Source organism: Anomaloglossus baeobatrachus, chromosome 4, assembly GCF_048569485.1.
Source record: "Anomaloglossus baeobatrachus isolate aAnoBae1 chromosome 4, aAnoBae1.hap1, whole genome shotgun sequence".
NCBI classification, from domain to species: domain Eukaryota; kingdom Metazoa; phylum Chordata; class Amphibia; order Anura; family Aromobatidae; genus Anomaloglossus; species Anomaloglossus baeobatrachus.
In genome coordinates this window covers 223985493-224011632 of record NC_134356.1, presented here as the reverse complement: position 1 = coordinate 224011632, position 26140 = coordinate 223985493, and the positions used below count along the sequence as shown (strand labels likewise).

Here is a 26140-nt window from a genome sequence, read left to right as displayed (position 1 = left end):
GTATGCAGCGCATACAGCTGTATCGGCTATAGGACTCAGGAGGACGGAGCTGCGACACTGATGTCTGACACCAAAGACGCAGAAGGCAGATAATGGCGTTCGTGAAGAAAATGTCCGGTTTTATAATGCAGGGACATGTGACATGCAGATCCTATCACACATGCCGTTGCTTCTCTGGCTCAAAGTCCACTTAGGTGTGTGTGTGTCTGTGATTGGCTGACATGCTGGCCCGCCCCACAAGACGCGCGCGCTTAGGGAAGGAAGACAAGAAAAAAAAAAAAAAAAATGGCGATCGCCATTATAGAAACAGCAGTGATCTGAAGGCGCTGTTCACGCACACTATACACTGAAATGTGATAATAGTTTGATTCACAGAGTGACTTACACTATTACAGCAGAAACCAAGCTAGGATTTAGCTGTTTTTTGGCTGCTAGAACCGTTCTCGAACGTTTCTAGAACTATCGAGCTTTTGCAAAAAGCTCGAGTTCTAGTTCGATCTAGAACATGCCCCAAAATCACTCGAGCCGCGAACTGGAGAACCACGAACCACGAACCGCGCTCAACTCTACTCTGTACAAACAATTCTATGCAAGTACAAACAAGATGGGTATGTCCAGTCATCATATGGCTCAGGAAGGAGATGGGTTCTGTGTACCAGAGATGAACGTGTTATTATCCACAGTGAAATGAGTACTGTGCCAACATGGGTTGAAAACCCACTCTGCCAGGAAGAAAACATTACTCCAAAAGAAACATAAAAAGACAGATTAATGTTTGCAAATGCATACTGGAACAAAGACCTTAATATTTGGAGACATGTACTATGGTCTAACAAAGCTAAAATTGAACTGTTTGGCCATAATGACCACCATTACATTTGGAGGAAAAAGGGAGAAGCTTTGAAGCCTAAGAACACCATTCCAACTGTGAAACACTAGGATGGCAGCATCATGTTGTGGGGTTGTTTGGCTGCAGGATGGACTGGTGCACTTCACAAAATTGATGGCATCATGAAGAAAGAAGATGATGTGGCAATACTGAAGCAACATCTCAAGACATCACCGAGGAACTTAAAGCCTAGGCACAAATGGGTCTTCCAAATGGACAATGCCCGAAGCATACTGCCAAACTGGTTACAAAGTGGCTTAAGGATAACAAAGTCAATGTTTTGGAGTGGCCATCATAATGCCCTGATCTCAATCCCATTGAAAATGTATGGGCAAAGCTGTAAATGCAGGTGCAAGCAAGGCAACCTACTAACATGGCCAAGTTGCACCAGTTCTGTCAGGAGGAACGACCACAAATTCCTACCAGCTATTGTGAGAAGCTTGTGGAAGGATATCCAAAACATTTGACCAAAGTCATACAGTTTAAGGGCAATGGTACCAAATCTTAATGAAATGCATGTAAACTTTTGACATTGCTGAAAATATTAAAAATTCCTTAAAACATTCTCTCTCTCATTATTCTGTGGTATTTGGAAAATATAAATAATTTTGGTTCTTAATTGACCTAAAATGGGAAAGGTTTATTCTGATTTCATGTCAGTTAGTGAGAAAAACATGGATATGTGTTGCTTTAGATAGTGTATGTAAACTTCTGGTTACAACTGTATATAGCTATACTATATTTTTCTGCTAAATCCATACTTCTGCTTTACCATATGGACACACGTGTTGGAAATTTACTAATTAAACCTACAGGATCTTTTATGACATCACATTCTAAATGCACAGACATTAATATGGAGTTGGTCCCACTCGTAAAACTTCCACTCTTCCGAGTTTTTCAAAAAGATTTGGGAGTGTCTGTAATAATGTTTGCCAATTCATCCAGAAGAGCATTTGTGAGGTCAAACACGGATGTTAAACAACAGCAATCTATACGATATCAAAAAGAACAACAAAAAGCCTAACATACTTCATTCGTTATCAATCTTAAGCTAAAATACATTAAAAAACAGAGTATATACTTTATTTCTTTGAGTATCTACTTTGTTTTTATTGATTTAGATATTACTAAATTGTATTAATTCTTATCTATACTGATAGTTCACTTTCTTACCATTGTCTATTTAGTCAGCTTTCTCTCTTTTATCTATGTAATGTGTAATATGAGGATGCCATTGAACATTTTTAACTTTTATTGGATAAATAATAAGGTATTTTATTTAATTTTCTTCTTTTTGATAGTGTACGGATTTGGGGCCCTTTGTCCTATCGTATTATTACATTTTGATCCTTTTAGTGCCTTTTTCATCCCCTCCACTCTAGTTTAACCCAAAGGTGTTGGCCTGAAGTCATTCATTGAGAGTGCCAGTCAAGCTTTTTTTACATCAAACTCAACCAACCATGCCTTTGTGCACTGGGGCGCAGTCTTACTGGAAATAGTCTTACTGGAAGTTTTTCCCAAACTGTTCCCACAAAGTTGAGGCAAGCAATTGTACAAAATGTCTTGATATGCTCAAGCATTAAAATTTCTCTTCTTGATGTGAAGTTTGCATGCAGCTGATCATTCATGGAAGCCTATGACATGAAGCTCCTGGCCCACAATTTATTATGCCAATGTTAATGGCAGAGGAGGTTTTGAACTTAATCAGAAGAGAATAAGTTACTTTTATGCACCATATGAGCTTTAGCATCTGGAGAACCCATTAACGTTACGTGGTCTGCCACTTTATGGCTGAGCTGCGGTTCCTAAACGCAACCACTTTCAATACTACAAGTCACAGTTGATCATGAAATATTAAGGGGGGGATTTTTAAAGCACTGACTTGTTGCCAATTGGAACGTCCTATTACAGGACCATGCTCAAAGTCAGTGAGCTCTTTAGAACAACCCCTTCTTTCACACAAGGTTAGACAGGCAGACTGCAAGGATAGGTGCTGGATTTTATATACCTGTGACAATGGGACTGACTGAAAAATCTGTATTCATGATTAAAGTGATCCTGTCACCAGGTTTTTGCCACCTAAGAGCAGCATAATGTAGAGGCTGAGACCTCGATTCCAATAATATGCCACGTACTGTGCTGATTGCTGTTGTTTTGATAAAATCACTGTTTGTCACCATTATCTCTCGCCGTGGAGAGATTTGTGACGGTTCAGCTGAGCTTTCTCCCTACTCTGGAGACTATATTAAATGTACTTTGCTTTCTGCTGGTGCAGTAAGGGTAATGTCAGTTTTCTCTTGCTGCAAGTAGCTTAATTGGAGCTCTGATGTGGCCATTCCTCTCCTACTTAAAAGGCCCATCAGCAGTTGCAGTTGATAGAATCTCATTCTACTAAGTTCTGCCATAGAGAGAGGGAGTCGCTTGCAGCTGCTGGTGCAAATCTTGCTGTATGCTTGCTATTGTTGTGGACCCACCCTTTGTCTTGTAGTTTCTTCCCTGCTTTAGTTTTTCCTCTTTACCATTTGCTGTCTTTTACTTCTATGTTTGGGTGCAGTGCGATTGAGTTTTAGTTTCCCCCACTATTTGTCTATGGGTCTACCACTCCGATCCCGGTCCTCCCTTGGGGTGAGGGAGAGGGCATGCTAGATCATGGCTGGTTAGGAGCAGGGCCAGGGTGGAGGCCCAGACGACCTTACCATCCAAGGTAATTCTGGGATTAGGGATAGCTAGGGCCCCCTAGCCTGAGAATCAGTATTCCCGTTACCTGCGTTCTATGCCATGACACTGTTTTATCTGCAGGACATTATCACTTATGGACTAGTCAAACTAGGTTGTTTTCCATACTCATAAACTCTACAAACCCCCATCGCTACATCACTGATTAGCTGCTTTCTGCCTACAGACAGTGTACACAGAAAGCTGTCAATCAATCAATCAATGGGCCGTATTATTCAGAGCTCAGCATTAAGAGAACTGTTAAAACTGCAACAGACAGACCATTTTCAAGTAAAACTGCAGCACCCGGTAAGGCTAGTTTCACACTTGCGCTATTTTGACGCAAACGGAATCCGTCACTAATGTAGTACAGTTCATTTATTTACAGTGGAAGCGCGACATCATGTGGACACAAGCGGGTACTGCATGACACACACACGCACCATAGTAACGCGCTTCCACTGTAAATAAATGAACTGTACTACATTAGTGACGGATTCCGTTTGCGTCAAAATAGCGCAAGTGTGAAATTAGCCTAAGTAACACATGACTGGATTTAGTGTCTCTCCATACATTATGCAGTTCTCAAATGGGTTAGCAAAAACCTGATGACAGATTCCCTTTAAAAGCGATTTCCAAACAACTTTGTCCATACACTCCTATTAAACGCCAACATGTTTTTATAATATCCCACTTTAAAGCCATGTATTTTATAGATGACATTTTCAGTTTATTTGAAAATATAAAGCCATCCTTTTTAAGCTTTATCTTGTAAGTAGTTAAAACGCCTCCCTTAATAAAATCTTCTTAAAAAATATCTGCATATGAAAATCATGACATAGAATGCATAAGACACAAATTCTGATTGCCATTTCTATCAGATAAGTGAAAAATCGGATACATAGCTGGTCACAAAAGAGAACATAAATAAAAATGATTATATAGTAGAAGCAGATATACTGTAGTATTAAAGGGGTTGTCTGGGACTTTAGAATTGATGACCTATCCTTGGGATAAGTCATCAATGTCTGGTCAGTGTGGTGCGGGGGTGACACCCGGTATATCTGCTGATCAGCTGTTCCTGGTGCCGCTGTCCCAAGCTACTCAGTTGTCCGCTGCCGGCCGGGTACTGCACACTCTATAGATTCGAATAGGAGGCGGATATGCAGTACCCAGGTATGGTCACTATACAGTCATGGGAGCTATGCTATGCATCTCCGTAACTGAATAGTTCCGGCCTGCGGCGGAATTATGCCACTGATCAGATATTGATAACCTATCCCAAGGATAGGTCATGAGTGTTAAACTCCTGGAAACCCCCCTAATGTTGAAGACATATTCTAGAAGTATACATTAAAAGTCCTTAATTTGAATGGTTTTCGGAGCCCATGAGAAAAAAAAATCCAATTTTTTATTACAATGCAACAATAATGATATTTATTATAAAACGGATGATTCAGCAGACACAAAGCTTGAAACTCCTGGGCTCCAAAGGAAAATGTGCAACCGGTCTCTATTTTACAGCCAAGTCCCCTCACACAGGGCAGAGATCTTTTGGATCTCCTCAAGATTTAGGATCCAGGAGTGACCACAATCTCTGCCTCCATTATAATTACATTATGCCTTTGCCATCTACTATAATGGACATATTAGAAATAATCTGGAATTTTGTTGTCATTGCACAATAAAATATAGTTATAAATAATTAACCCAAGTTACCTCTTTCTCCATCTGCAATCCTTCTGCCCTTATATTCCTCTCATAAATCTCTCTCTTCTCTGAGTGGGGGCTTGATTTTCTGTAGACCAGTATGTAGTCAATACGACACTTCCCATCATTGAAAAACAGTCCATTTGTTCTGTTTTTTTCTGGCATACTGGGAATCTGAAAAAGAGTCCTAATGAATGATCAGAAGGCTGATTTATTTATCTTGTCTATTGCAAATTTAAGGTTAGTATATACTGATTAAGACCCGCAACACACATCCGTTTTTTTTTGTACGTGTGCGGTACGTATTTGCACGTACCGGAGACACGGAGACCCATGTTATTCAATGGTAGATGGTACACACACGTAAAATCACACGGAACGTGTGTCCATGTGGTAAGTACGTGTGTGCGCTTTTCTACACGGACAACATGTCCGTTTTTGGCCGGCAGCACGCAGGCACGGACCCGCTTTAGTCTATGGGTCCGTGCCTGCACGGACCGCACACGGAGTATGTCCGTGTTCAGCACGTATCGTCCGTGTCCGTTTTTCATCACAAAATCTGAAACACTTGTTACCAATCTATCAGGTCAATTGATGGCAAACAACAACACCAGGACCTCATGATGAATGATTAACAACGTTAATTGGGTAAGAATGTGGGCCTTTAAAAATGGACAACACACGGACTGCACACGTACGTATTTTATGTCAATACGGTATATTCCACACGCACACACGGCTCGCATACGCCATCACACGGATGCCATACGTACCAGAGAAACACCCCTAAAAAACGGAACAGGGACCCGAAAAACGGACCGTGAGACACGTATGTTTTTTTTGCGGAAGTGTGTTTTAGGCCTAATAAAGATAACTGGTGAGTGAAATCTGCACCATAACCTCAGCTCAAAGATGCCACATAAAGTTTATCTCTGAAAAATCACGTGGGATTGCCATTTAGGCTAGATTCTCCCTTTTTTTCTTAGGCTCACCTCACATCAGCGGTATTTTGCCGCAAAACCGTTACAAATTGCGGCAAGATGCGGTCACATGCGGTTGCGTGCATCATACACAACCACATGTGACCACATCTTGACGCGATTCCATTGGAAATGAATGGAACTGAAACGCATTTGTAACGCATCCGGTTTTGCGGCAAAATACCGCTGATGTGAGGTGAGCCTAGACAGCACACTGACACTGACCCATACAGTTTTAGAGTTTCATTGATTCATAAACACATCAATTTTAAAAATGGATCCGCATCTCCGATCTGTTTTTCGGATCAGACTCAACCATTAACCCCTTAATGACCAATGACGTGCATAGCACGTTATGTGCAGGTGTCCGTTCTTGCATCATGATGTGCTATGTACGTCATGGATTAAAATATTCAGTGTGTGAAAATACACAGTGACAGCTTCGTGCAGTCAGCGGTTACTGACAGCTGAACGGTAGGGCCAGAGTTGCGGGGACCCACTTTAGTGGTCTCCATTCTCTAATAGCTGTGATCGGTAAGTCAATCTGACTGACTGATCACAGCATGATGATTCGGGGGGTGCTGAAATATTAGCACTTCCCGCTCTATTACCGCAGGAGCTTGGCTTAGTTGACAGCCAAGCTCCTCCAGTAACAGCCAAGGCAAGTACGCATGCCGCCCCTGGTTGATTCACCCTCTAGATGCCATGATTGATAGCAATTGCAGCATTTAGAAGGTTATGAGAGGCATGGGGCTCCTTCTCTCACCTCCATCGGCACCCCTGAAACAAAACCATGGTTGGGAATGAACTCCGATGTCAAACAATGACCTCGTAGTGTGCCAGGTATTTAAAAATGAATAGCACACTGCTTGTTTCTGTCTGCTGTTCCCGATTTTCTTGTACACATAGACGTGTACTTGTTATTTTGATACAAGACTTAAAAAACAAATATGTCTTTTTGATTATTTTGGTGTCCAAAAAACCATGGACATATGAACAGCACCATAGAGAATAATGTGTATGTGTTTTATCAGTGAAAAACAAAGATAGAACATGTACATGAAAAATGGACGTCTGAATGGGGATTAAGGTTTATTGACTCACAGCAATGATCCACACCAGTATATTACATAGAAACTGTGCTCACAAATATGGCTTTTTAAAAGGCCTTTTCTAATACACAAGAACATGTATATGTGTTTAGCCTAATGTTGTATGGTTTTTCAAGAGAAAATTCACTTCATTATCTGTCCTAGAAATAAATATCTGAAACAGCAGCCGTAGACATGTATGTAAATGTATCACAAAAAAACAACCGAGAATCTTGTTAGACCCTTCACATAACCAAGCTTATTCTATATCGGGTTTTCAAAGTGCTTTGAAATTCGCTTTTCTAAAATTATGTCTGCCTTTTCATTATTCAATACCCTTTACACTGCTCAACAATAGGTTTAAGCTGGCGGATTCCTTAAAATGTCTGCACTCTGTGCTCTCACGAGAAAATACGCAGCAGCTCAAAGTAATGTGAATATAATGAGCAGAGTCATAAAAAAACAGCAAAAAGATCTCCGTTCTTCTCAGGTTTCTGTATCACGGTTGTGGATTAGAAGCCAAATGGATGACAAAGAAAGGATCACCTTGTAGAAGGTTCACTTAACCCATGGTAAAGCATGAGGAGATAAGATGGAACAGTTCTGAGGATTCCGTGCTTCTCATTCCTGACAATGTATACTTAGTACAGCCTTAGGGTAACTTGTAAGCTGCCTAGAAAACATTGGAAGGCTCCAACTGAAGAGTATTACTGTATAGAGACATGACAAGAACAGTGTGAGCTATGCCCGGTCCAATCAGTCAGCTGGGTGCTGCCTAAGTGTATGAATGTAGACTAAGGGGTACTTTGCACTCTACGACATCGACAGCGATGCCGGATGTGCGTCACTTTCGATTTGATCCCACCACATCACAGTTGCGATGTCGTAGTGTGCAAAGTACCCCTAACTGCACGTCACAGACATTTTACAGGGAAACTATCATCGGAAAATGACCTACAGGATAAAACTGGTCTTTTTTGTGTGACGTCTTTTTAAGTATTATTGCAAATTTATTTCCATATCACAATCTTTCATAAAAAAGAAATAAAATAGTAATCCATCAGTTTCACAGTGTCAATCGGATTGTGTAAAGGTCCAGTCACACTAAGCAACTTACCAGCGATCCCAACAACGATAGGGATCGCTGGTAAGTTGCTAGGAGGTTGCTGGTGAGATGTCACACTGCGACGCTCCAGCGATCCCACCAGCAACCTGACCTGGCAGGGATCGCTGGAGCGTGGCTACACAAGTTGCTGGTGAGCTCACCAGCAACCAGTGACAAGCCCCCAGCGCCGCGTGGAAGATGCTGCGCTTGGTAACTAAGGTAAATATCGGGTAACCAACCCGATATTTACCTTGGTTACCACCGCACGGAGCTACACGTGCAGAGAGCAGGGAGCAGCGCACACTGAGCGCTGGCTCCCTGCTCTCCTAGTTACAGCACACATCGGGTTAATTACCCGATGTGTACTGCAGCTAAATGTGCAGGGAGCAGCGCACAATGCTTAGCGCTGGCTCCCTGCTCTCCTAGCTAGAGCACACATCGGGTTAATTAACCCGATGTGTCCTGCAGCTACATGTTTAGAGAGCAGGGAGCCGGCACTGACAGTGAGAGCGGCGGAGGCTGGTAACGAAGGTAAATATCGGGTAACCAAGGACAGGGCTTCTTGGTTACCCGATGTTTACTGTGGTTACCAGCCTCCGCAGAAGCCGGCTCCTGCTGCCTGCACATTTAGTTGTTGCTGTCTCGCTGTCACACACAGCGATCTGCGCTTCACAGCGGGACAGCAACAACTAAAAAATGGCCCAGGACATTCAGCAACAACCAGCGACCTCACAGCAGGGGCCAGGTTGTTGCTGGATGTCACACACAGCAACATCGCTAGCAACGTCACAAAAGTTGTTCGTTAGCAGCGATGTTGCTAGCGATGTTGCTTAGTGTGACGGGGCCTTTAGACTCATTCTTCATGTGATTTCAGGAAGTTTTTAGCAGGATCCTAATCATCAGAGGCAGGATTACACGGACAGCTGATAACACGAGATCCACCAATCACAAAAGGTGATGTCACAGGGGAAAGTGGTGCAGGACGGTAGTCGTGGGCAAGGGATTGACTCCAGACGCCCTGGTACGCTACATAACAGACATGGTCTACAATTAAATTTAATGTCTATGGGAAGAAATTACATATGTACAACATATAATTCCCAGTAAAATATGTTTATTATAGCATGTTAAAATCACACCGTAATCCCAGTGATATACGGTAATACATGTGACATAAAATTAAATAATTCAATAGATATCCAAGCAGATAAAAAAGATAAAAATATGAATATATAAAGAAAGGGGGCTCAGAGGAAAGGGGGGCCTAAAGTAGCCTAGGACGACCCTAATTATCCATCGCTACCTGCCAGCGTGGGTGAAGCATCCCGGGTTTTAGTGGGGCCCCCCCCTGTCCTCGATGAATATATTACGCCCTGGACTATCAGGTCATCTCAGGGTATTGTGCAATCTGCCCTTCTGTGCAATATCCACCTCCTCCTTGGTTATGGGTCCCCAGCTATATGGTGTTGCCTACAACAGCTAGTAAAGTCCTAGGTACACTCTGCACCACACCCACCAGACACACCAGTGGACGGCCTGAGTGGAATAGGGTCACCCACTTGGGGGGTTGGTAAGGGGAGGTCAGGAGTGTCAGGAGTCAGTCAGTGTGTTAGCAATAGAGAATGAAGTGAGGAGGTCAGGAGCCGGGCTCCTTGGAAACAACTAGGTAGCAGACGGTGGTCTGGGCCTAGTTGAAGCTGGACCCCCGATCGCAGGTGATCGTGACAAGGGGCACGGAACTGTCGAGGAGGACAGCCGGCGGCCTTGTACCATCAACGGGCTGGGACCAGGCCACGACGGGGTACGTGGACCCTAGGTCAGGGAGTAGCTTCAGGCAACCTGACAATTCAACACAAGCAATTGTCCCCAATCAGGAAACAAATCAGTGGTTCATGGTTAAAACATTAATTTTATTACATAATTAAATAACACACATTAAAAAAACAGAAAAAATCCCGTAGGGACACTATTAATTCCCAGAAACCATGTTACATCCAGACATGAGTGGAGCTATATAACAGGTGCTTCCATAAATATGGCAGCATACCATCACAACAGTGCTGCTAGTAAAACCATACATGCACTAGTACACATATTATATCCATAAGGCTGCCCATAAGTATAGAAGAAGTCTGAAAGCTACAAAGTATACAATGCCCTGTTATAGCAAACACAGACAGACACAGATCAGGCTAATAGTGCTGCTAGTAAAACCATACACGCACTAAAACTAACGTTCTGTTCATAAACTGCCTATATATATATACAAGTCTGAAAAAAATACTGCCCTGCTATAACAGACACAGATAAAGCTATGTGCTCTAATGACAGGTTCTATCATAGGTGGAATAAAATAGCATAAATCAGTGCTGCTAGTGAGACCATACATGCACTCATATTAAATCCACAATACCACCCATATATAGAAGGAACCTGATAGATGCAAAGTATACAGTGCCCTGTTTAACCATGAAAGACTGATAGCTAAAGAGTATTCACTGTCACATTGTAACAAAAGGTCATCCCAAGGCTGAAGCCACAATAGCTACCTGATAAGCCTGGATCTGGGTAAAGCGTCCCTGCACCCCAACGCCGTTTCGCCCTTGCTTCTTCCGGGGGCGAAAAGAAGCAAGCAAGGGCGAAACGGCGTTGGGGTGCAGGGACGCTTTACCCAGATCCAGGGCACTGTATACTTTGCATCTATCAGGTTCCTTCTATATATGGGTGGTATTGTGGATTTAATATGAGTGCATGTATGGTCTCACTAGCAGCACTGATTTATGCTATTTTATTCCACCTATGATAGAACCTGTCATTAGAGCACATAGCTTTATCTGTGTCTGTTATAGCAGGGCAGTATTTTTTTCAGACTTGTATATATAGGCAGTTTATGAACAGAACGTTAGTTTTAGTGCGTGTATGGTTTTACTAGACTTCTTCTATACTTATGGGCAGCCTTATGGATATAATATGTGTACTAGTGCATGTATGGTTTTACTAGCAGCACTGTTGTGATGGTATGCTGCCATATTTATGGAAGCACCTGTTATATAGCTCCACTCATGTCTGGATGTAACATGGTTTCTGGGAATTAATAGACACCCCCATACTTTGCACTGACGAGGGGCAAGCACCCCGAAACACCGTGTCTGCAAATTGGGATTCTGATCTGGCTTATATATCCTGAGTCATATTGCAAAGGATTGTCAAAAATCCACTTGTGACTTTTAGGATCGCTACTTCCAATAGGTGGCGCTGTGCTAGAGTTTGTCTCCTTTACTGGAGAGACAATTTGAATAGTGTCCCTACGGGATTTTTTCTGTTTTTTTAATGTGTGTTATTTAATTATGTAATAAAATTAATGTTTTAACCATGAACCACTGATTTGTTTCCTGATTGGGGACAATTGCTTGTGTTGGTCCAGTTGAATTTAGTGGCATGAACATATGGTCAGGTGTTTTGTTGATTAACCTGACAATTCATCAGATGAGAATGGAGCCTTCAAGATCCGCTCTCCACCCGCTCCAAAATCGGGGTACTAGCGCAATGAGGGTGATAAGACTTTCCACTTAAACGGTCCAGAAAATCCCAAGCATGAACCCTGAGAGCAAGCTCCCACAGTTAGCCACACTGGGGAGTGGGACTGACTAGTTCTACACTACCGGGACCAACTGACAAATGAACTTAGTGCCAGGAGAAAGGTCATGGATCACCAGGTAACACCAGTGGGGACGGAACCCAAACTTGCTCCCCTCAGCGGCAGCGGTGTCCAGAACTTTGTTTTTTCCAGTTGTCGGTGTCAGCTTTATGGATTGAGTGAGTACGCAAGTGACCCCTTCACTCCCAATGGCACTCCCCAAACACCATCACCGAGTCCTGGGGCATCCCCCCTACCCGTGCAGGGTTCCAACACCTAGCTGCCCCACTCCATCGCCCCCGGGTACTCCCAACTGCAGCGGTGGTACTTCATATTACCACACACCACGAGTGGCGTCACGAACTCTAAATATACAATCCCCTGTAAATACCCCCTTCATTTGAGTGGCCGCATGAGCCCCGGGTACGGACGCCCCTCGAGCCACCGCGGATCTGGATCCGAGCAGCCCGGCTGCTGACACGGGGGCGGCACAAATAACCCTCCCTCAATCTGTAAATCTAATATATAAAGCTGAGTGTATGCATGTGTGTGTATGTGTGTGTATGTCCGCTAAAGGAATCTGCACCGTCACATTTACAATCACGAAATTTTGTACAGACGCCTCATGTGACTCAGGGAACATCATAGACTATGTTTTGAGGGGATAATTTAACCGTGCGCTTATAGTTATTTGACAAAAAACCTGCTTACATTAAAGTCAATGGAGTTGGCAGCTACAGGTCATTAATAGCAGCTCTGACTGGTTGCTATAGGCAACGAAGGACATTCATAGTATAAGAAGCTTATGTGTCTGTTAATATTGGAGGAGAGATGGATAGCGAGAGACAGAGAGAGACAGACAGAGAAAGACAGGGAGAGAGACAGAAGGAGACAGAATCGAACAGACAGAAGGACAGACAGAGAGAGAGATAGACAGAGACAGAGAAATAGAGAGTCAGACAGAGAGAGAAACAGAGAGACAGACAGAGAGAGACAGACAGAGACAGAGAGAGACTGACAAATAGAGAGACAGAGACAGGCAGAGAGACAGAGACAGACAGACAGAGAAAGAGACAGACAGAGAAAGAGATAGAGACAAATAGACAGAGAAAGAAAAAGACAGAGACAGACAGAGAGACAGAAAAGGAGACCGAGACAAACAGAGACAGACAGAGACAGACACAGAGAGAGACAGGTGGAGAAAGACAGAGACAGACAGAGGAAGACAGACAGAGAAAAACAGAGACAGACTGACAGAGACAGACAGACAGAAACAGACAGAGACAGATGGAGAAAGACAGAGACAGACGGATAGAGAAAGACAAAGACTGACAGACACAGACAGTGAGACTGAGAAAAATAGAGACAGACAGACAGAAACAGACACAGAGACAGACGAAAAAAGACAGACAGACAAAGCCAGACAGAGACAGACAGACAGAGATAAACAGACAGAGACAGACAGAGACAAACAGAAACAGACAAACACAGACATAGACAAGCAGAGAAAGACAGAGAAAGACAGACAGAGAGAGACAGACAGACATAGACAGACAGAGACAAACAGCGAAAGACAGACAGACAGAGAGAGACAGAGAATGACAGAGAGGCAGACAGAGAGGGAGACAGACAGAGAAAGAGACAGACAAAGACAGAGACAGAGAAAGACAGAGACAGACAGAAAGACAGAGACAGACACAGACACAGAGACAGACGGAGAAAAACAGAGACAGACACAGACAGAGACAGACGATGAAAGACAGAGACAGACAGAAATACAAAGACAGACAAATAGACAGAAAAAAACCCGACACAGACAGACAGACACAGAAAGAGACAGATGAAGAAAGACAGAGACAGACAGACAGAGACAAACAGAGAAAGAAAAAAACAGATAGAGAAAGACAGACAGAGACAAACAGTGAAAGACAGAGACAGACAGACAGAGAGGCAGACAGAGAGGGAGACAGGGAGACAGAGAGGAAGGGTGAGAGAGTGGAAGAGTGAGAGAGACAAAGAGACACTTAGTCACTATCACTACAGCTAGCTCTCTATAAAGGAAAAAACAGGAGGGAAATGACGGCAAGGTTCAGAGGTGCGGAATAGAAAGTATATAAATGATCATGTCCCTCAAGTATCCAATAGTAACAATGAAGTTACTTAGCTTCTAGGCATTTTCTCTTTTCTGTCAACAGCAATGACCAAGTCCAGTGTATCCATCTTGGATCTCAAGAAAGGTGAAGTATAGGTAATATCAACACGTTTCGCATCAGTTCTGGACTATGCTCACTAATGCTTAGAATCGATGCGTTTCTCCATATACTGGTTCATCAGAAGACTCCCAAAATAAATGTGATATTTGTATGTCAGTGATGGAGCGCCTTTGTACTTGAGCACTATTACTTTGGCGTTTCATCACTGAAATACAGATATCACGGAATATTAAAGTTTTTTTTGGGCTGAGACGAAAAGTCTATAGTCACTCTAATTACAGAGAGTGACTGCAGACTACCAAATCATGATGGTGTGTGATATGGACACTGTCACGATTACACTGTATTCCCTGGATTTGTGGCCAGTTATGAGACTGCATGTAGCAATTTGCAACATTGTGGTTATGTGAATCGGCACTGGGAGCAGGTGATCATTTGACCGCAAGTATGTGATTTGCACACTCCCGGTCACATTCTGTCTAGACTACATCTGTCTTCGCTCCATACACTTGAATTGAGCAAGGCCACGCCCATCTAGTCAGCGCGTGACCATATGTATGCACCACAATAGAGAATCTTCACAGTGCGCACTGCATGCAATGTGAGGATTCACAAGTCTGCACTCACACAGAACAGCTGCAGACTTGTAGCCAAAAGCTAGACAATCTCTTTGAACTAATACTTTGCTGAAATACCCTTTGAATTTAAGACAGCATTCAGTCTCTTTCGGTAGGAATAAGAGATTGTTGTCACATGTAGTATACAGCTAGTGTTTGCTATCAATTCCTGCAGCTCCTTTAACGTTGCTGTAGGCTTTTACTTAGCTTTTCTTCAATTTTTAATGGTTGTTCACTTCTAGATAATGTCACTGTTGTGACAAATTTAAGCCACTTCTTAATGACCGACTTAACAGTATTCCATGGTGTAGCTAACACCTTTCATTTTTTTGTACTTTTCTACTGTGTAAGCTGTTTATGGACCATGGGTTTTTCTATAAAATGCAACTAAAAATGTTCAGTAAAATCCTACTGGAACAGCTAAACTTTATATGGGGTTAATCAGAATAACTGTAAATGATGGCAGCTGTATACTGACTACTATTTATCAGCTTGACACATCTAAAATGATCAATTTTTACCTACTCTTCCTTGCAGTAGAGTTCTAAATCTGTCACATTATGAAGGGATCTCCTATGTACAGCACCTTCTTCAGGTCTCCCACAGATATTCAATTGGATTCAGATCTGGGTTCTGCCTGGGCCATTCCAAAACTTTGATCCTTTACTGGCTGTTGTCGTGTTAAAATGGGAAATTCCTCTTCATCCTCAGCTTTTTAGCAGAGGCCAGCTGATTTGCTGAAAAACTGACTGATATTTGGAACTGTTCATAATTCTCTGCACATTAAATGAAGCCCCAGTTACAGCTGTTGAAAGATAGCATAATGCTGCCTCCGTCATACTTCACTGAGAGTATAGTGTTCTTTTGGTGATGGGCAGTGTTGGCTTTGCACCAAACATACCTTTTGTAATTATGGCCAAAAAGATCAACCTTGGACTCATCAAACAATAACACGTTTTCCTTAATGCTTTTGGTATTCTTGATATAGTCTTATCATCCTACCGGGCCAAAGACAAATGTAGAAAATAAGAGATTAGAGAGAATTCATTGTTTGCTAAATTAGAAAAATGTACATTTGCTGTCTGAGCAATATCTTTCCTTGGGTTCATTGTGTCAGCACTTGGGTTTAAGATGGACTCTAAGAAGGTGCAAGCTATAATTGACTTGGTTCAACCTAGTGACCTTAATGCCTTGCAACATTTTCTGGGGTTCGCCAATTACTATAGGAAGTTTGTTAAGGGGTTTTCTCAGATCGTTAAACCTCAGACTGATCTCACACCTAAGAGGGCGGATTTGAGGGCTTGGTCGTCTGAGGCAGTTGGAGCCTTTCATAAACTGAAAAAATGTTTTAAGTCCGCACCGGTCCCATGACTTGATTCATTGGAAGGGATACGGACCCGAAGAGTGATCCTGGGTTCCGGCTTGCTCGGTGAGTGCCAGTCGGTTGGTCAGGCCCTTCCTTCGAAGCTTTCCTGGGAAACCTGGGGGACCAGTGACCCCCTTTAAAGAGGGAGTACTGTGACAATTCCTCTGTGCAGAACATCTTGCCTTTGGAGATGTTCTGCTGCACTTTCCTGTGTTACTAAGCTAGCAATGTGTTTGACAGCTCAAGGATTCCATGTTGGTGCTTTTTACGCATTTGTTCCACCTACCTGGTAATTGGTCAGGCTTCTTTACTGAACATGTTTGCCCAGGACCTCACCAGTTGTATTTTCTGGTTCTGCAGTTTTGCTGCTGGCTTGTGTTTCTAATAGTGTTCTGATCTTTGCTTTCTGACCTTGGACTGTTAGTTGACTCCTCTCTGCCTGTCCCTTGTTCCTGTCATGACCTCCTGCCTTTTTTACCTTGGACCGTTACTTGACCACATCTCTGCTTCTCCCATGAATCTATTATGTGCTCTTCTGGATTTCTGACTCTCGCATATTGACTTCAGTATGCCCCTGTTTTTTCCTTGTGCTCATACGCATCCTCCCGTTACCAGACCCCGGCTTTCCTGACTACTCCTCCGTACATACTGCCCGTAAGTAGTGGCTAGCTTCACATAAAGAATACTGCAGGACACTTCATTATAAACAGCGGCCACCCCCAAAAGAAAGACGAAAAAAGAGAAAAGAGAGAAGACCCCGTGATCATACTCACCAGACGCCAACCAGTAGTAGTGGAACGCACACCCACACATATCAGATCACACACACACGAGATCGCACATAAACACAATCACACATCAGATTGCACACACACACTCACCACATCCAGCGATATCGATTGCGTCTGGCCGGCACTCAGTAAGGACCTGGAAAGCTCTGCAGTGCAGTGCCAGGACCTTCAGGATGAACGCATGGAGGACCAGGCGGTGGTACGCCTCATAGAGACAAGAGAGCAGAGAGTCCCCTGCTGGCTGGAAGCAAGCAAATGGTAGCACCGGATGTGGTGAGTGTGTGCGCGTGATAGTATGTGCGATCGTGTGTGTGTGTGTGTGTGTGTGTGAAGAAGTGTAACTATGAAGCAGAGCTGTGTGTGTGTGTGTACATGCACATAGAAGAGCTGTGCATGTAAGTGTAACTGTACATGTAGCACAGCTGTGTATGTAAGTGTAACTGTGTATGTAGCAGATGTGTTTGTGTGTGTGTGTATGTGTATGTATGAGTGTATGCGTATGTATGTATGTATGAGTGTGTGTGCGATCTGATGTGTGAGTGTCGGCCAGAAGCAGGGGAGGACGGCGTGCAGCATACCTGCTGGGAGCACCTGCCGAGGATCGCAGAAGGGCCTGAGTGACACGCAGACGCCTGGTAAGTATGATGATCCTGGGAAGGGGTGTCTGCCTTTTTTGGGGAGTAAACTTTCCCCCAACCATTTTCCCCGAGAATAAGCCCTCCCCTGAAAAGAAGACCTATTGCTTTTTTCGGGGCAAAAAAAAACATAAGACAGTGTCTCATTTTTGGGTAAAAAGGGTATTTATCAAGAGTTTAAATGTGATTGGCTAATTCTGAACAGAACCACATCCTCAATTATAAGAGGATATTCACTTATGTGTGACGCCCCGACCTATCAGGTCATCACAGGGTATTGTGCAATCTGCCCTTCTGTGCAATATCCACCTCCTCCTTGGTAACAGGTCCCTAGCAAATGGTGTTGCCAAAACCAGCTAATCAAAATCCTAGGAACACTCTGCACCACCCCTACCAGACACACCAGTGGACGGCCTGAGTGGAATAGGGTCGCCCACGTGGGGGGTTGGTTAAGGGGAGGTGAGGAGTGTCAGGAGTCAGTCAGTGAGAGTCAAAGTCAGAGAAAGGAGTGTAGTGTTAGAAGTGAAGGAGAGAGGAGGTCAGGAGACGGGCTCTTTGGAAGTAACTAGGTGGCAGACGGTGGTCTGGGCCTTATAGGAGCTGGACCCTCGGTCGCAGGGGATCATGACAAGGGGCACGGTATTGTCGTGGAAGACAGCTGGCGGCCTTGTACCATCACCTGGCTGGGACCAGGGCATGACGGGGTACGTGGACCCTAGGTCAGGGAGTAACTTCAGGCAACCTGACAATTCACCCGACGAGAACGGAGCCTTCAAGTTCTGCTCTCCACCCGCTCCAAAATCGGGGTACTAGCACAACGAGGGGGATAGGACTTTCCACAAAAACGGTCCAGAAAATCCCAAGCGTGAACCCTGAGAGCAAGCTCCCTCAGTTAGCGATACTGGGGAGCAGGACCCGACTAGTTTCAAGCTACCGGGGCCAACTAAGAAGCAGACTAAGTGCCAGGGAAAAGATCACAGATCATCAGGCAACATCACCAGGGACGGGACCCAAACTAGCTCCCCTCAGTGGCAGCGGTGTCCAGAACTTTGGTTTACCAAGTTGTCGGTGTCAGCTTTATGGACTGAGTGAATACGCAATTGACCCTTTCACCCCAATGGCACTTCCCAACTCCACCACCGAGGCCCGGGGCATCCCCCTATCCGTGGAGGGTCGCAACACCTGGCTGCCCCTGTCATCACCCCGGGTACTCCCCAACGGCAGCGGTAGTACTCCAACCTTACCACACACCACGGGTGGCGTCACATACTGTAAATATAAAATCCCCTGTAAATATCCCCCCTTCATTTGAGTGGCCGTACGACCCCCGGATCCGGACGCCCCTCGAGCCACCGCGGATCCGGATCCGAGCAGCTCAGCTGCTGACGTGGGGGCGGCATACCTCGAAAAACCTGTCGTCACGAACAGGATACGAGCAGGACCCACTTACCTGGGTGACGTGCGCCTTGAAGACCGAAATCTGCGAGTCAAAATCCTGTTCCCGCCAATTCTTCCATCTTCCGCCATCTTTTCGCGCCAAAAACGCCATCTTCCCCACGAAAGCAAAAGCACGCAAAGCAGAAGCCCCGCCCTTCGTCCTGCGTGTGAGGCAGGAACCGGAAGTTCCCAGAGGGCCACAGCATCAAGAGGAGTGCTGAGTGAAAACTGGGGGGGGGGGCGCGAGAATTTCAGCTCCAGACGATGGAAGTGTGGCGGCACTGCCTCCACCCGACCAGGGTAATGATGGAGCGGCGGACACTGCTCCGGCCACAGGAGGGGTAGCACCAGGGCCCACGGCGGTTGCAGCAATAATGCCGATAACCCTGCCCTACGTGCCAGGCGATGCCTGGCTCCCACAGTATGATGGCCGACCAGATGCGCTGCAGTCTACCTGACTGTACATGACAAAAACCATGACAAAAACCTGATATTTTAACAAGGGTATGTAGACTTTTTATATCCAATGGAATTTATACAATATCTACACATTTTACTGTCTTCATTTCCATTGCTGTCTCTTACTATTGAAATAGCCTAAGTAAACTGAACTTCTTACCTCTCCTTCTGCATCTAATCTGCTGACTTCATCTGACATACTTGTCAAATTACCAGCGTGCAGCAGAGAGTCATCGTCTTTGGAGGGACTGTTTGCAGCTTCCAAGTCATCAAAGAATATATTTATGTCTTTAACACCTAGAAAGAAATTCACATCTATTTTATTATAGTAAATACACATCATTAAAGGTCCATTGTGATCCCTACACTCTCCCAATATTAGCTCCTGTACTCTGGTCAGACTGCAGGTCTCTAAATCATTTTAGTAGGTACCTTCTCATAGAGTATGAGCTGGGTCTAGTAAATCAATACTGCTCTTTCACTAATGAACTGTATTTATTTGTAGAGTTTATTTTCCAGGTTTTAACCTTCATCATCAATTTAGTAAGATCACAATCTCATTAATCTTCAGCAGTACCTTTCCAGGTTTATAGGTTTAATTGATCTAGTTAATAGCTACTGGTAACAAGTACAACATCATCTCCAAGGCATCATAACATAAAAATTGTCAAAGTAAATCAGAGAAAATTGTACTGCTGTTCTGCCTTTATCGCCCTGTCAAATAGATTTTCTATAGGGACTCAGGTTATGCAGTATACCGCAAGTTCAACTTTCTTTATACCTAACTGATGCAGAGAAGGGTGGCTCAAACCTCCATGAGACCATTGAGGGAAAACACTTTACTCCTCCCCTGACCAGTGTCAATTTGCTAATTTTCTCAGATATATTTTCCCTTAAATATTAATTATTCAGCTTATTAGGCCAACTGCACAAGAACATTTGGTGAGTTTTTTTATATATCAGTATTTTTGTAATGCCCTTACTCGCGTCACCGCACTGTCTTGCTCTCCTCCCCCAGTGGGGACGCCGGCACTCTTGCTTTCCTGGCCGCTCAGCAGTTTTTGCTCCCTCCCCGATCCCTGCTGCCGCCTCCCATGGCTTGTGCACACCGCACAGGCTTTCTGTTAGAATTCTTAGGGCACCTTGTCTTAAGGAGTCAGTGCGCCCTAACCTGGAAGTGCATCTCAGGCTATGGCTGAGAGGCATCAGGTATTTAAAGCACGTTCCCGTTAAGGGAGGTACCTGGGCAACTTGGTCTTTATGTTACTAGTTTTCAGCTCCCTAAGTGCTGCTGCTGTTTTGTGCTGTGTTCCACATTGCTAATTCCGTTCTGTGTTCCAGTACCTGGCGCATCTGCTGCTGCATCGTCCCCGGTCAGCCAAGTCTGCTATACCGGCTGCTGCTGCATTGCAACCTGTCGGTCAAGTCTGCAATACTGGTCGATGTTGCATCGTACCCTATAGGTCAAGCCTGCTGTACCTTATGCTACTGTACTTACGCTACCATTCCATATCAGCAGAGCCTGCTGCATTAACCGTCCTTGCTGCACCTCTCATATCAGTGACTGTGTCCATACCCCTGGGCCAGATGTCGCAGCACCAGTCTTCCTGAATGGCACCTGGTTACTACCTGCAACACCCTCACCTTTACAGGCTCTGGTGTAAATCTGGTGAGAAACCATAGTCATGCCCCTTCAGATTTTCTGTGTGCTGTGGCCCAATATTTCCACTCTCCATATTCACTCTCGAGCATTACAATTTGTTAGTCAAAACCAGTAGGGGAGCAATCAGAGGTAAAGTATAATAGAAACACGGGCACCACTTCTGCTTTTATTACCCACTTCCTTTTTGGCTCACAAATACTGCAACTGACCAAATACTCATCCTGTGCATGTGGCCTATGATTTTAAACATTTTTTATTAAATTCTGCCATTGTTTTGCCTCCTCATTGCCATCCCAAAGACTGAATAAGTGAATTGTGAATAACGCTTTCCTAAAATAACGAGGAACCACCATCTCCACATGGAAATCGTGTTTTCGGCTCCTTTGCACATTTATTGTAAGAAACAACCCCTGTACAATGTTTATCCAATGACTTTTTACCAAGCTTACTAAGCATCAGTCAACATATTTTCAAGATTTAGAAAGAGAAGAATGCCTACCTGGATAATGAATCTCTGTGTTTCCATTTGAGAGCGCACACTTGCCAGAAGATGAAGCCTCCATCCTTACTGCCCTTCTGAGGGGAGGCAGAGAGGAATGTCTAACCACTATGTGATCGTTCGGCACAGAATTATTTGCCACACTTTTCCTTTGATGAATCTGTAGTTGATTTTTAGACCCATGAATGGATATACTTATTCCTGAAAATAAAAATATATATTTGTAAAAGTGTTACAGTAACCCAGCACATGTCAACATATTTATTCCACTTTCGCTTTTCTATACTAGCACTTACAATTGACTGAAATTTCACAAACTGACGTGTGAAAAAAGTGGCCTTCAATGACAGCTCTTCATTTAAAGTCACTGAGGTCTTCAGTACAATCATAATCATTCTACTAACCATGTTAGCTTATAGAGATTGTATGGCTAGTGATAAATTTATGTATCTGCTAGCAATGAATGTACAGAAACAGCTTAACTCATTAATAAGATATATTTGATATATTGTGTGACGCCTTGGTAAAACCAGGTAGTCACAGAAAGAGTTAATCCTCCTTGGCAGCTACACAATCCCCACACAGATGTACAGCAGCCAATCAGGTCCTACTCACCCCCTCCCCAGGAAAAGGGAGGGGGCGAGAGGAGTTAAGGAAGTGACAGAGCAGAATTTAGTTCAGTTGTGCAGTAGTCAGTGGAAAACTGACAGGGGAGGCTTGCAGCTCCCCGGAGAAAGTGGTAGCCGGGGTTGGAGCCCTGGACTACCAGACTAGGTGGCTGTGAGGGCCACAGACAATGGAGATCTGGCAGCAAGGAACCTGAGGCGACCGGGACAGGGTTGTAGACCGCCGGTGCTGGGAGAGGGACCCAATCCAGAGGCCGTTCAAACGGACTAGTCCAGACAAGAGAAAGACAAACAGAGAGTGTGGAAGGATGGGTCCCCGGCTGTACATCTGGGTGTGGGACCCGAAGACACCCGCCAACAGTGATCGGCCATTTGGCAGGTTGGTTTACAAAGGACTCTGTGTTTTCTGACCACACACATTAGCCTAGCTTCATCCAACACCAAGACAACCGAACTGTGAGTTTCCTGCTCCCTGTAATCCCTGTCACCACCACAACTCCCAATTGGGCCCCGGGACTACAACTCCCCTACCCGTGGAGGGGATCCCACCTTGCTGCCCCACACCATCAGTCCCGGGCATGGTCCCCAGAGGCAGCGGTGGTGCCACCATCTCATCACCGCAACCCACGGGTGGCGTCACAGACAGACAATCCCCCTTTACATATTCCCCTTTTGTTGTGGAGTCTGGGATCACAAACCGGCTCACGCCACCGTGATACCTCTAGAAGCGACCCCCTTGGCCCGGATCTGAGTACCCCCTATCCCTGGGTGACACAATTTGGCATCACGAACAGGATTCTTACCCCATCCGTGACCTGGATGACGTGCACCTTGTAGTCCATGAACTGTTTGAAAAATTTTGACCTGCCACCATCTTGCCCGCCATTTTTGGTGCCAAAACAATGGCACCATCTTCTTCTCCCCCGCGAAGTTGAAGCCCCGCCCCCTGGAAACACGTCCGTAAGGAGTGCTCGCAAAAGACCAAGGGGGCGGGCAGAGAAGCGGTGGCATGTAACCGGAACTGTAAAGTACAGGGACGCCAGGACTCTGCAAAATTCCATTCCTGGACACAAGAGTGGCAAGATGTCACAGCAGGCTGCAACCCCGATGACATCCCGTCCAGCCCCGAGCCAGGCTGTAACCCCGATGACATCTCACCCGGCCCTTAGCATGGCCGCAGCGGTGATTACGTCGGCTCTGGCAGTCCGCCCGGCAGCAACGGTGATGACGTCGGCTCCGGCAGTCTGCCCGGCCGCAACGACGGCAGCACCCATCCTGAAATCGCCCCCAACTTCAGCGCCAGCCACTCCCAGGTACCCCGTCCCAGCTGTGGAGTAGCCGGACTGCACCTGCAGAGAGGAGGAGCAGGCCACTGAGCGATGGGGCCCTCGGCAGTTAGCAAGGCCAGTTGTAGCCGGCGCCGAGGGCATCCGTGTGTCTTGGCTCCTGAGCAGGATGCAGAGCACGGAACCCATGCCCCGTAATGGGAGTGGCGGCAGCAGCAGTGGTAGTGGAACATGGACGTCTACCCACAAGTTTAAAGAATGACTGTTTCATGGACTGTCACCCCTGTTGAACGTCCTCAAGTTCCCGGAGGAGGCCATCTGCCCGGCAGGTAGGGGGTGGCAGGATAGTTAAAGGTTTAAGAAAACGTACCTCCCGATGTGGGAAGATGTATGGTTGTAATGTGTTAATTTTTTTCTTTTCCCGCTAAAATAAACGTCAGTGGCCGGACAGCCCGCGGACGGGCTGTAATCAACCAAGGGGGAGTGTGACGCCCTGGTAAAACCAGGTAGTCACAGAAACAGTTAATCCTCCTTGGCAGCTACACAATCCCCACACAGATATACAGCAGCCAATCAGGCCCTACTCACCCCCTCCCCAGGAAAAGGGAGGGGGCGAGAGGAGTTAAGGAAGTGACAGAGCAGAATTTAGTTCAGTTGTACTGTAGTCAGGGGAAAGCTGACAGGGGAGGCTTGCAACTCCCCGGAGAAAGTGGTAGCCGGGGTTGGAGCCCTGGACTACCGGACTAGGTGGCTGTGAGGGCCACAGGCGACGGAGATCCGGCAGCGGGGAACCTGAGGCGACCGGGACAGGGTTGCAGCCCGCCGGTGCCGGGAGAGGGACCTAATCCGGAGGCCGTTCAAACGGACTAGTCCAGACAAGAGAGAGACAGACAGAGAGTGTGGAAGGATGGATCCCCGGCTGTACATCTGGGTGTGGGACCCGAAGACACCCGCTAACGGTGACCGGCCATTTGGCAAGTTGGTTTACAAAGGACTCTGTGTTTTCTGACCACACACATCAGCCTAGCTTCATCCAACACCAAGACAACCGAACTGTGAGTTTCCTGCTCCCTGCAATCCCTGCCACCACCACAACTCCCAATTGGGCCCCGGGACTACAACTCCCCTACCCGCGGAGGGGATCCCACCTTGCTGCCCCACACCATCAGTCCCCAGAGGCAGCGGCGGTGCCACCATCTCATCACCGCAACCCACGGGGGACGTCACAGACAATCCCCCTTTACATGTTCCCCTTTTGTTGTGGAGCCTGGGATCACAGACCGGGTCACGCCACCGTGATACCTCTAGAAGTGACCCCCTTGGCCCAGATCTGAGTACTCCCTAGCCATGGGCGACACAATTGTGTACACCTATTAAGTATACATTTCATTTTTACTTTGGTTTCTTTATGCTAGCGATGACTTATGTTCTTACAAGCACTATATATATATATACAGGGTGGGCCATAAGTAAGGATACACCCTGGGTGGGCCATTAGTATGGATACACCCTGATAAAATAGAAGTGGTTGCTGATATCACTTTACCATTTGTGGCATATTAGTACATGGGAGGGGCAAAACATTTCAGGATGGGAGACGCTCAAGGCGGCCATCTTTTTTATCAGGGTGTATCCATACATATGGCCCACCCAGGGTGTCTCCATACATATGGCCCACCCTGTATATATATATATATATATATATATATATATATATATATAGTGTGTGTGAGAATAAAAAGACAGGTTCACAAGTATTGATAGTAAGATATATCTGTATTAATAAAATAAATCTTTCCTAGGGCTTGCTTTAAAAAAGAGTGCACCCCTACACACAAAACACAATCACAATACTTTATCGTGTCCTATATAGTTAGCCTAAGGTACGGCGGAGTACTTTTAACATGAAGAAACAAACTGTGATGCTAGTTACTACTTATAGATAGTATAGACAGAAGGATAGCAAGTCGGGATCAGGAAAGAGGAGGCATGACAAGACTGTTACGTCACTGCCGGAGTCTGCTCCAGCGACTTCTGCTCCGATCGCCAGGCGACGCCGTGTTCCTGCCGTGGATGGTGCTGGTGATGGGAGAGGAGTCTATGCCAGCGGCAGCGGTGGGCGCAGGCTCCGATCATCCACTGGGCTGGGTTATCTTGGGATCTGCAGTACCGCTGGCTGACTGTGGGTGGCATGTGTCTTCCAGCTGAAGTTGCCAGCGTTCAGCTACAGCCAATGGGAAGACACCACACCCTTCTTATTCCCCCTCCTGTTACATGACCACTGCCAGAGATAGTTCTGTACTCCTGGCTCATGTGCTGTTTGTATTTTGATTCCTGTGTGCTGACGTCTGTGTGTTTTTTGACTACCCTTCTGCCTGCTGCTTTTGTATCTCGCTGCCCGACCCGGATCTGACCACT

At 45.3% G+C, this 26140-nt stretch overlaps 1 protein-coding gene across 3 annotated transcripts in view; it reads right to left on the bottom strand.

Moving 5' to 3' along the window:
• Positions 1-26140, bottom strand: part of ANO4 (anoctamin 4) — a 481162-nt gene that overhangs the window by 178841 nt on the left and 276181 nt on the right. For all 3 annotated transcript variants that reach the window (XM_075344688.1, XM_075344690.1, XM_075344689.1), the window contains 3 exons: positions 21811-22011; positions 19809-19945; positions 5327-5491 (listed from right to left, as the gene is read on the bottom strand). In XM_075344688.1, coding sequence (XP_075200803.1) covers positions 5327-5491; positions 19809-19945; positions 21811-22011 — 503 coding nt within the window. The remainder of the gene's footprint in view (positions 1-5326; positions 5492-19808; positions 19946-21810; positions 22012-26140) is intronic.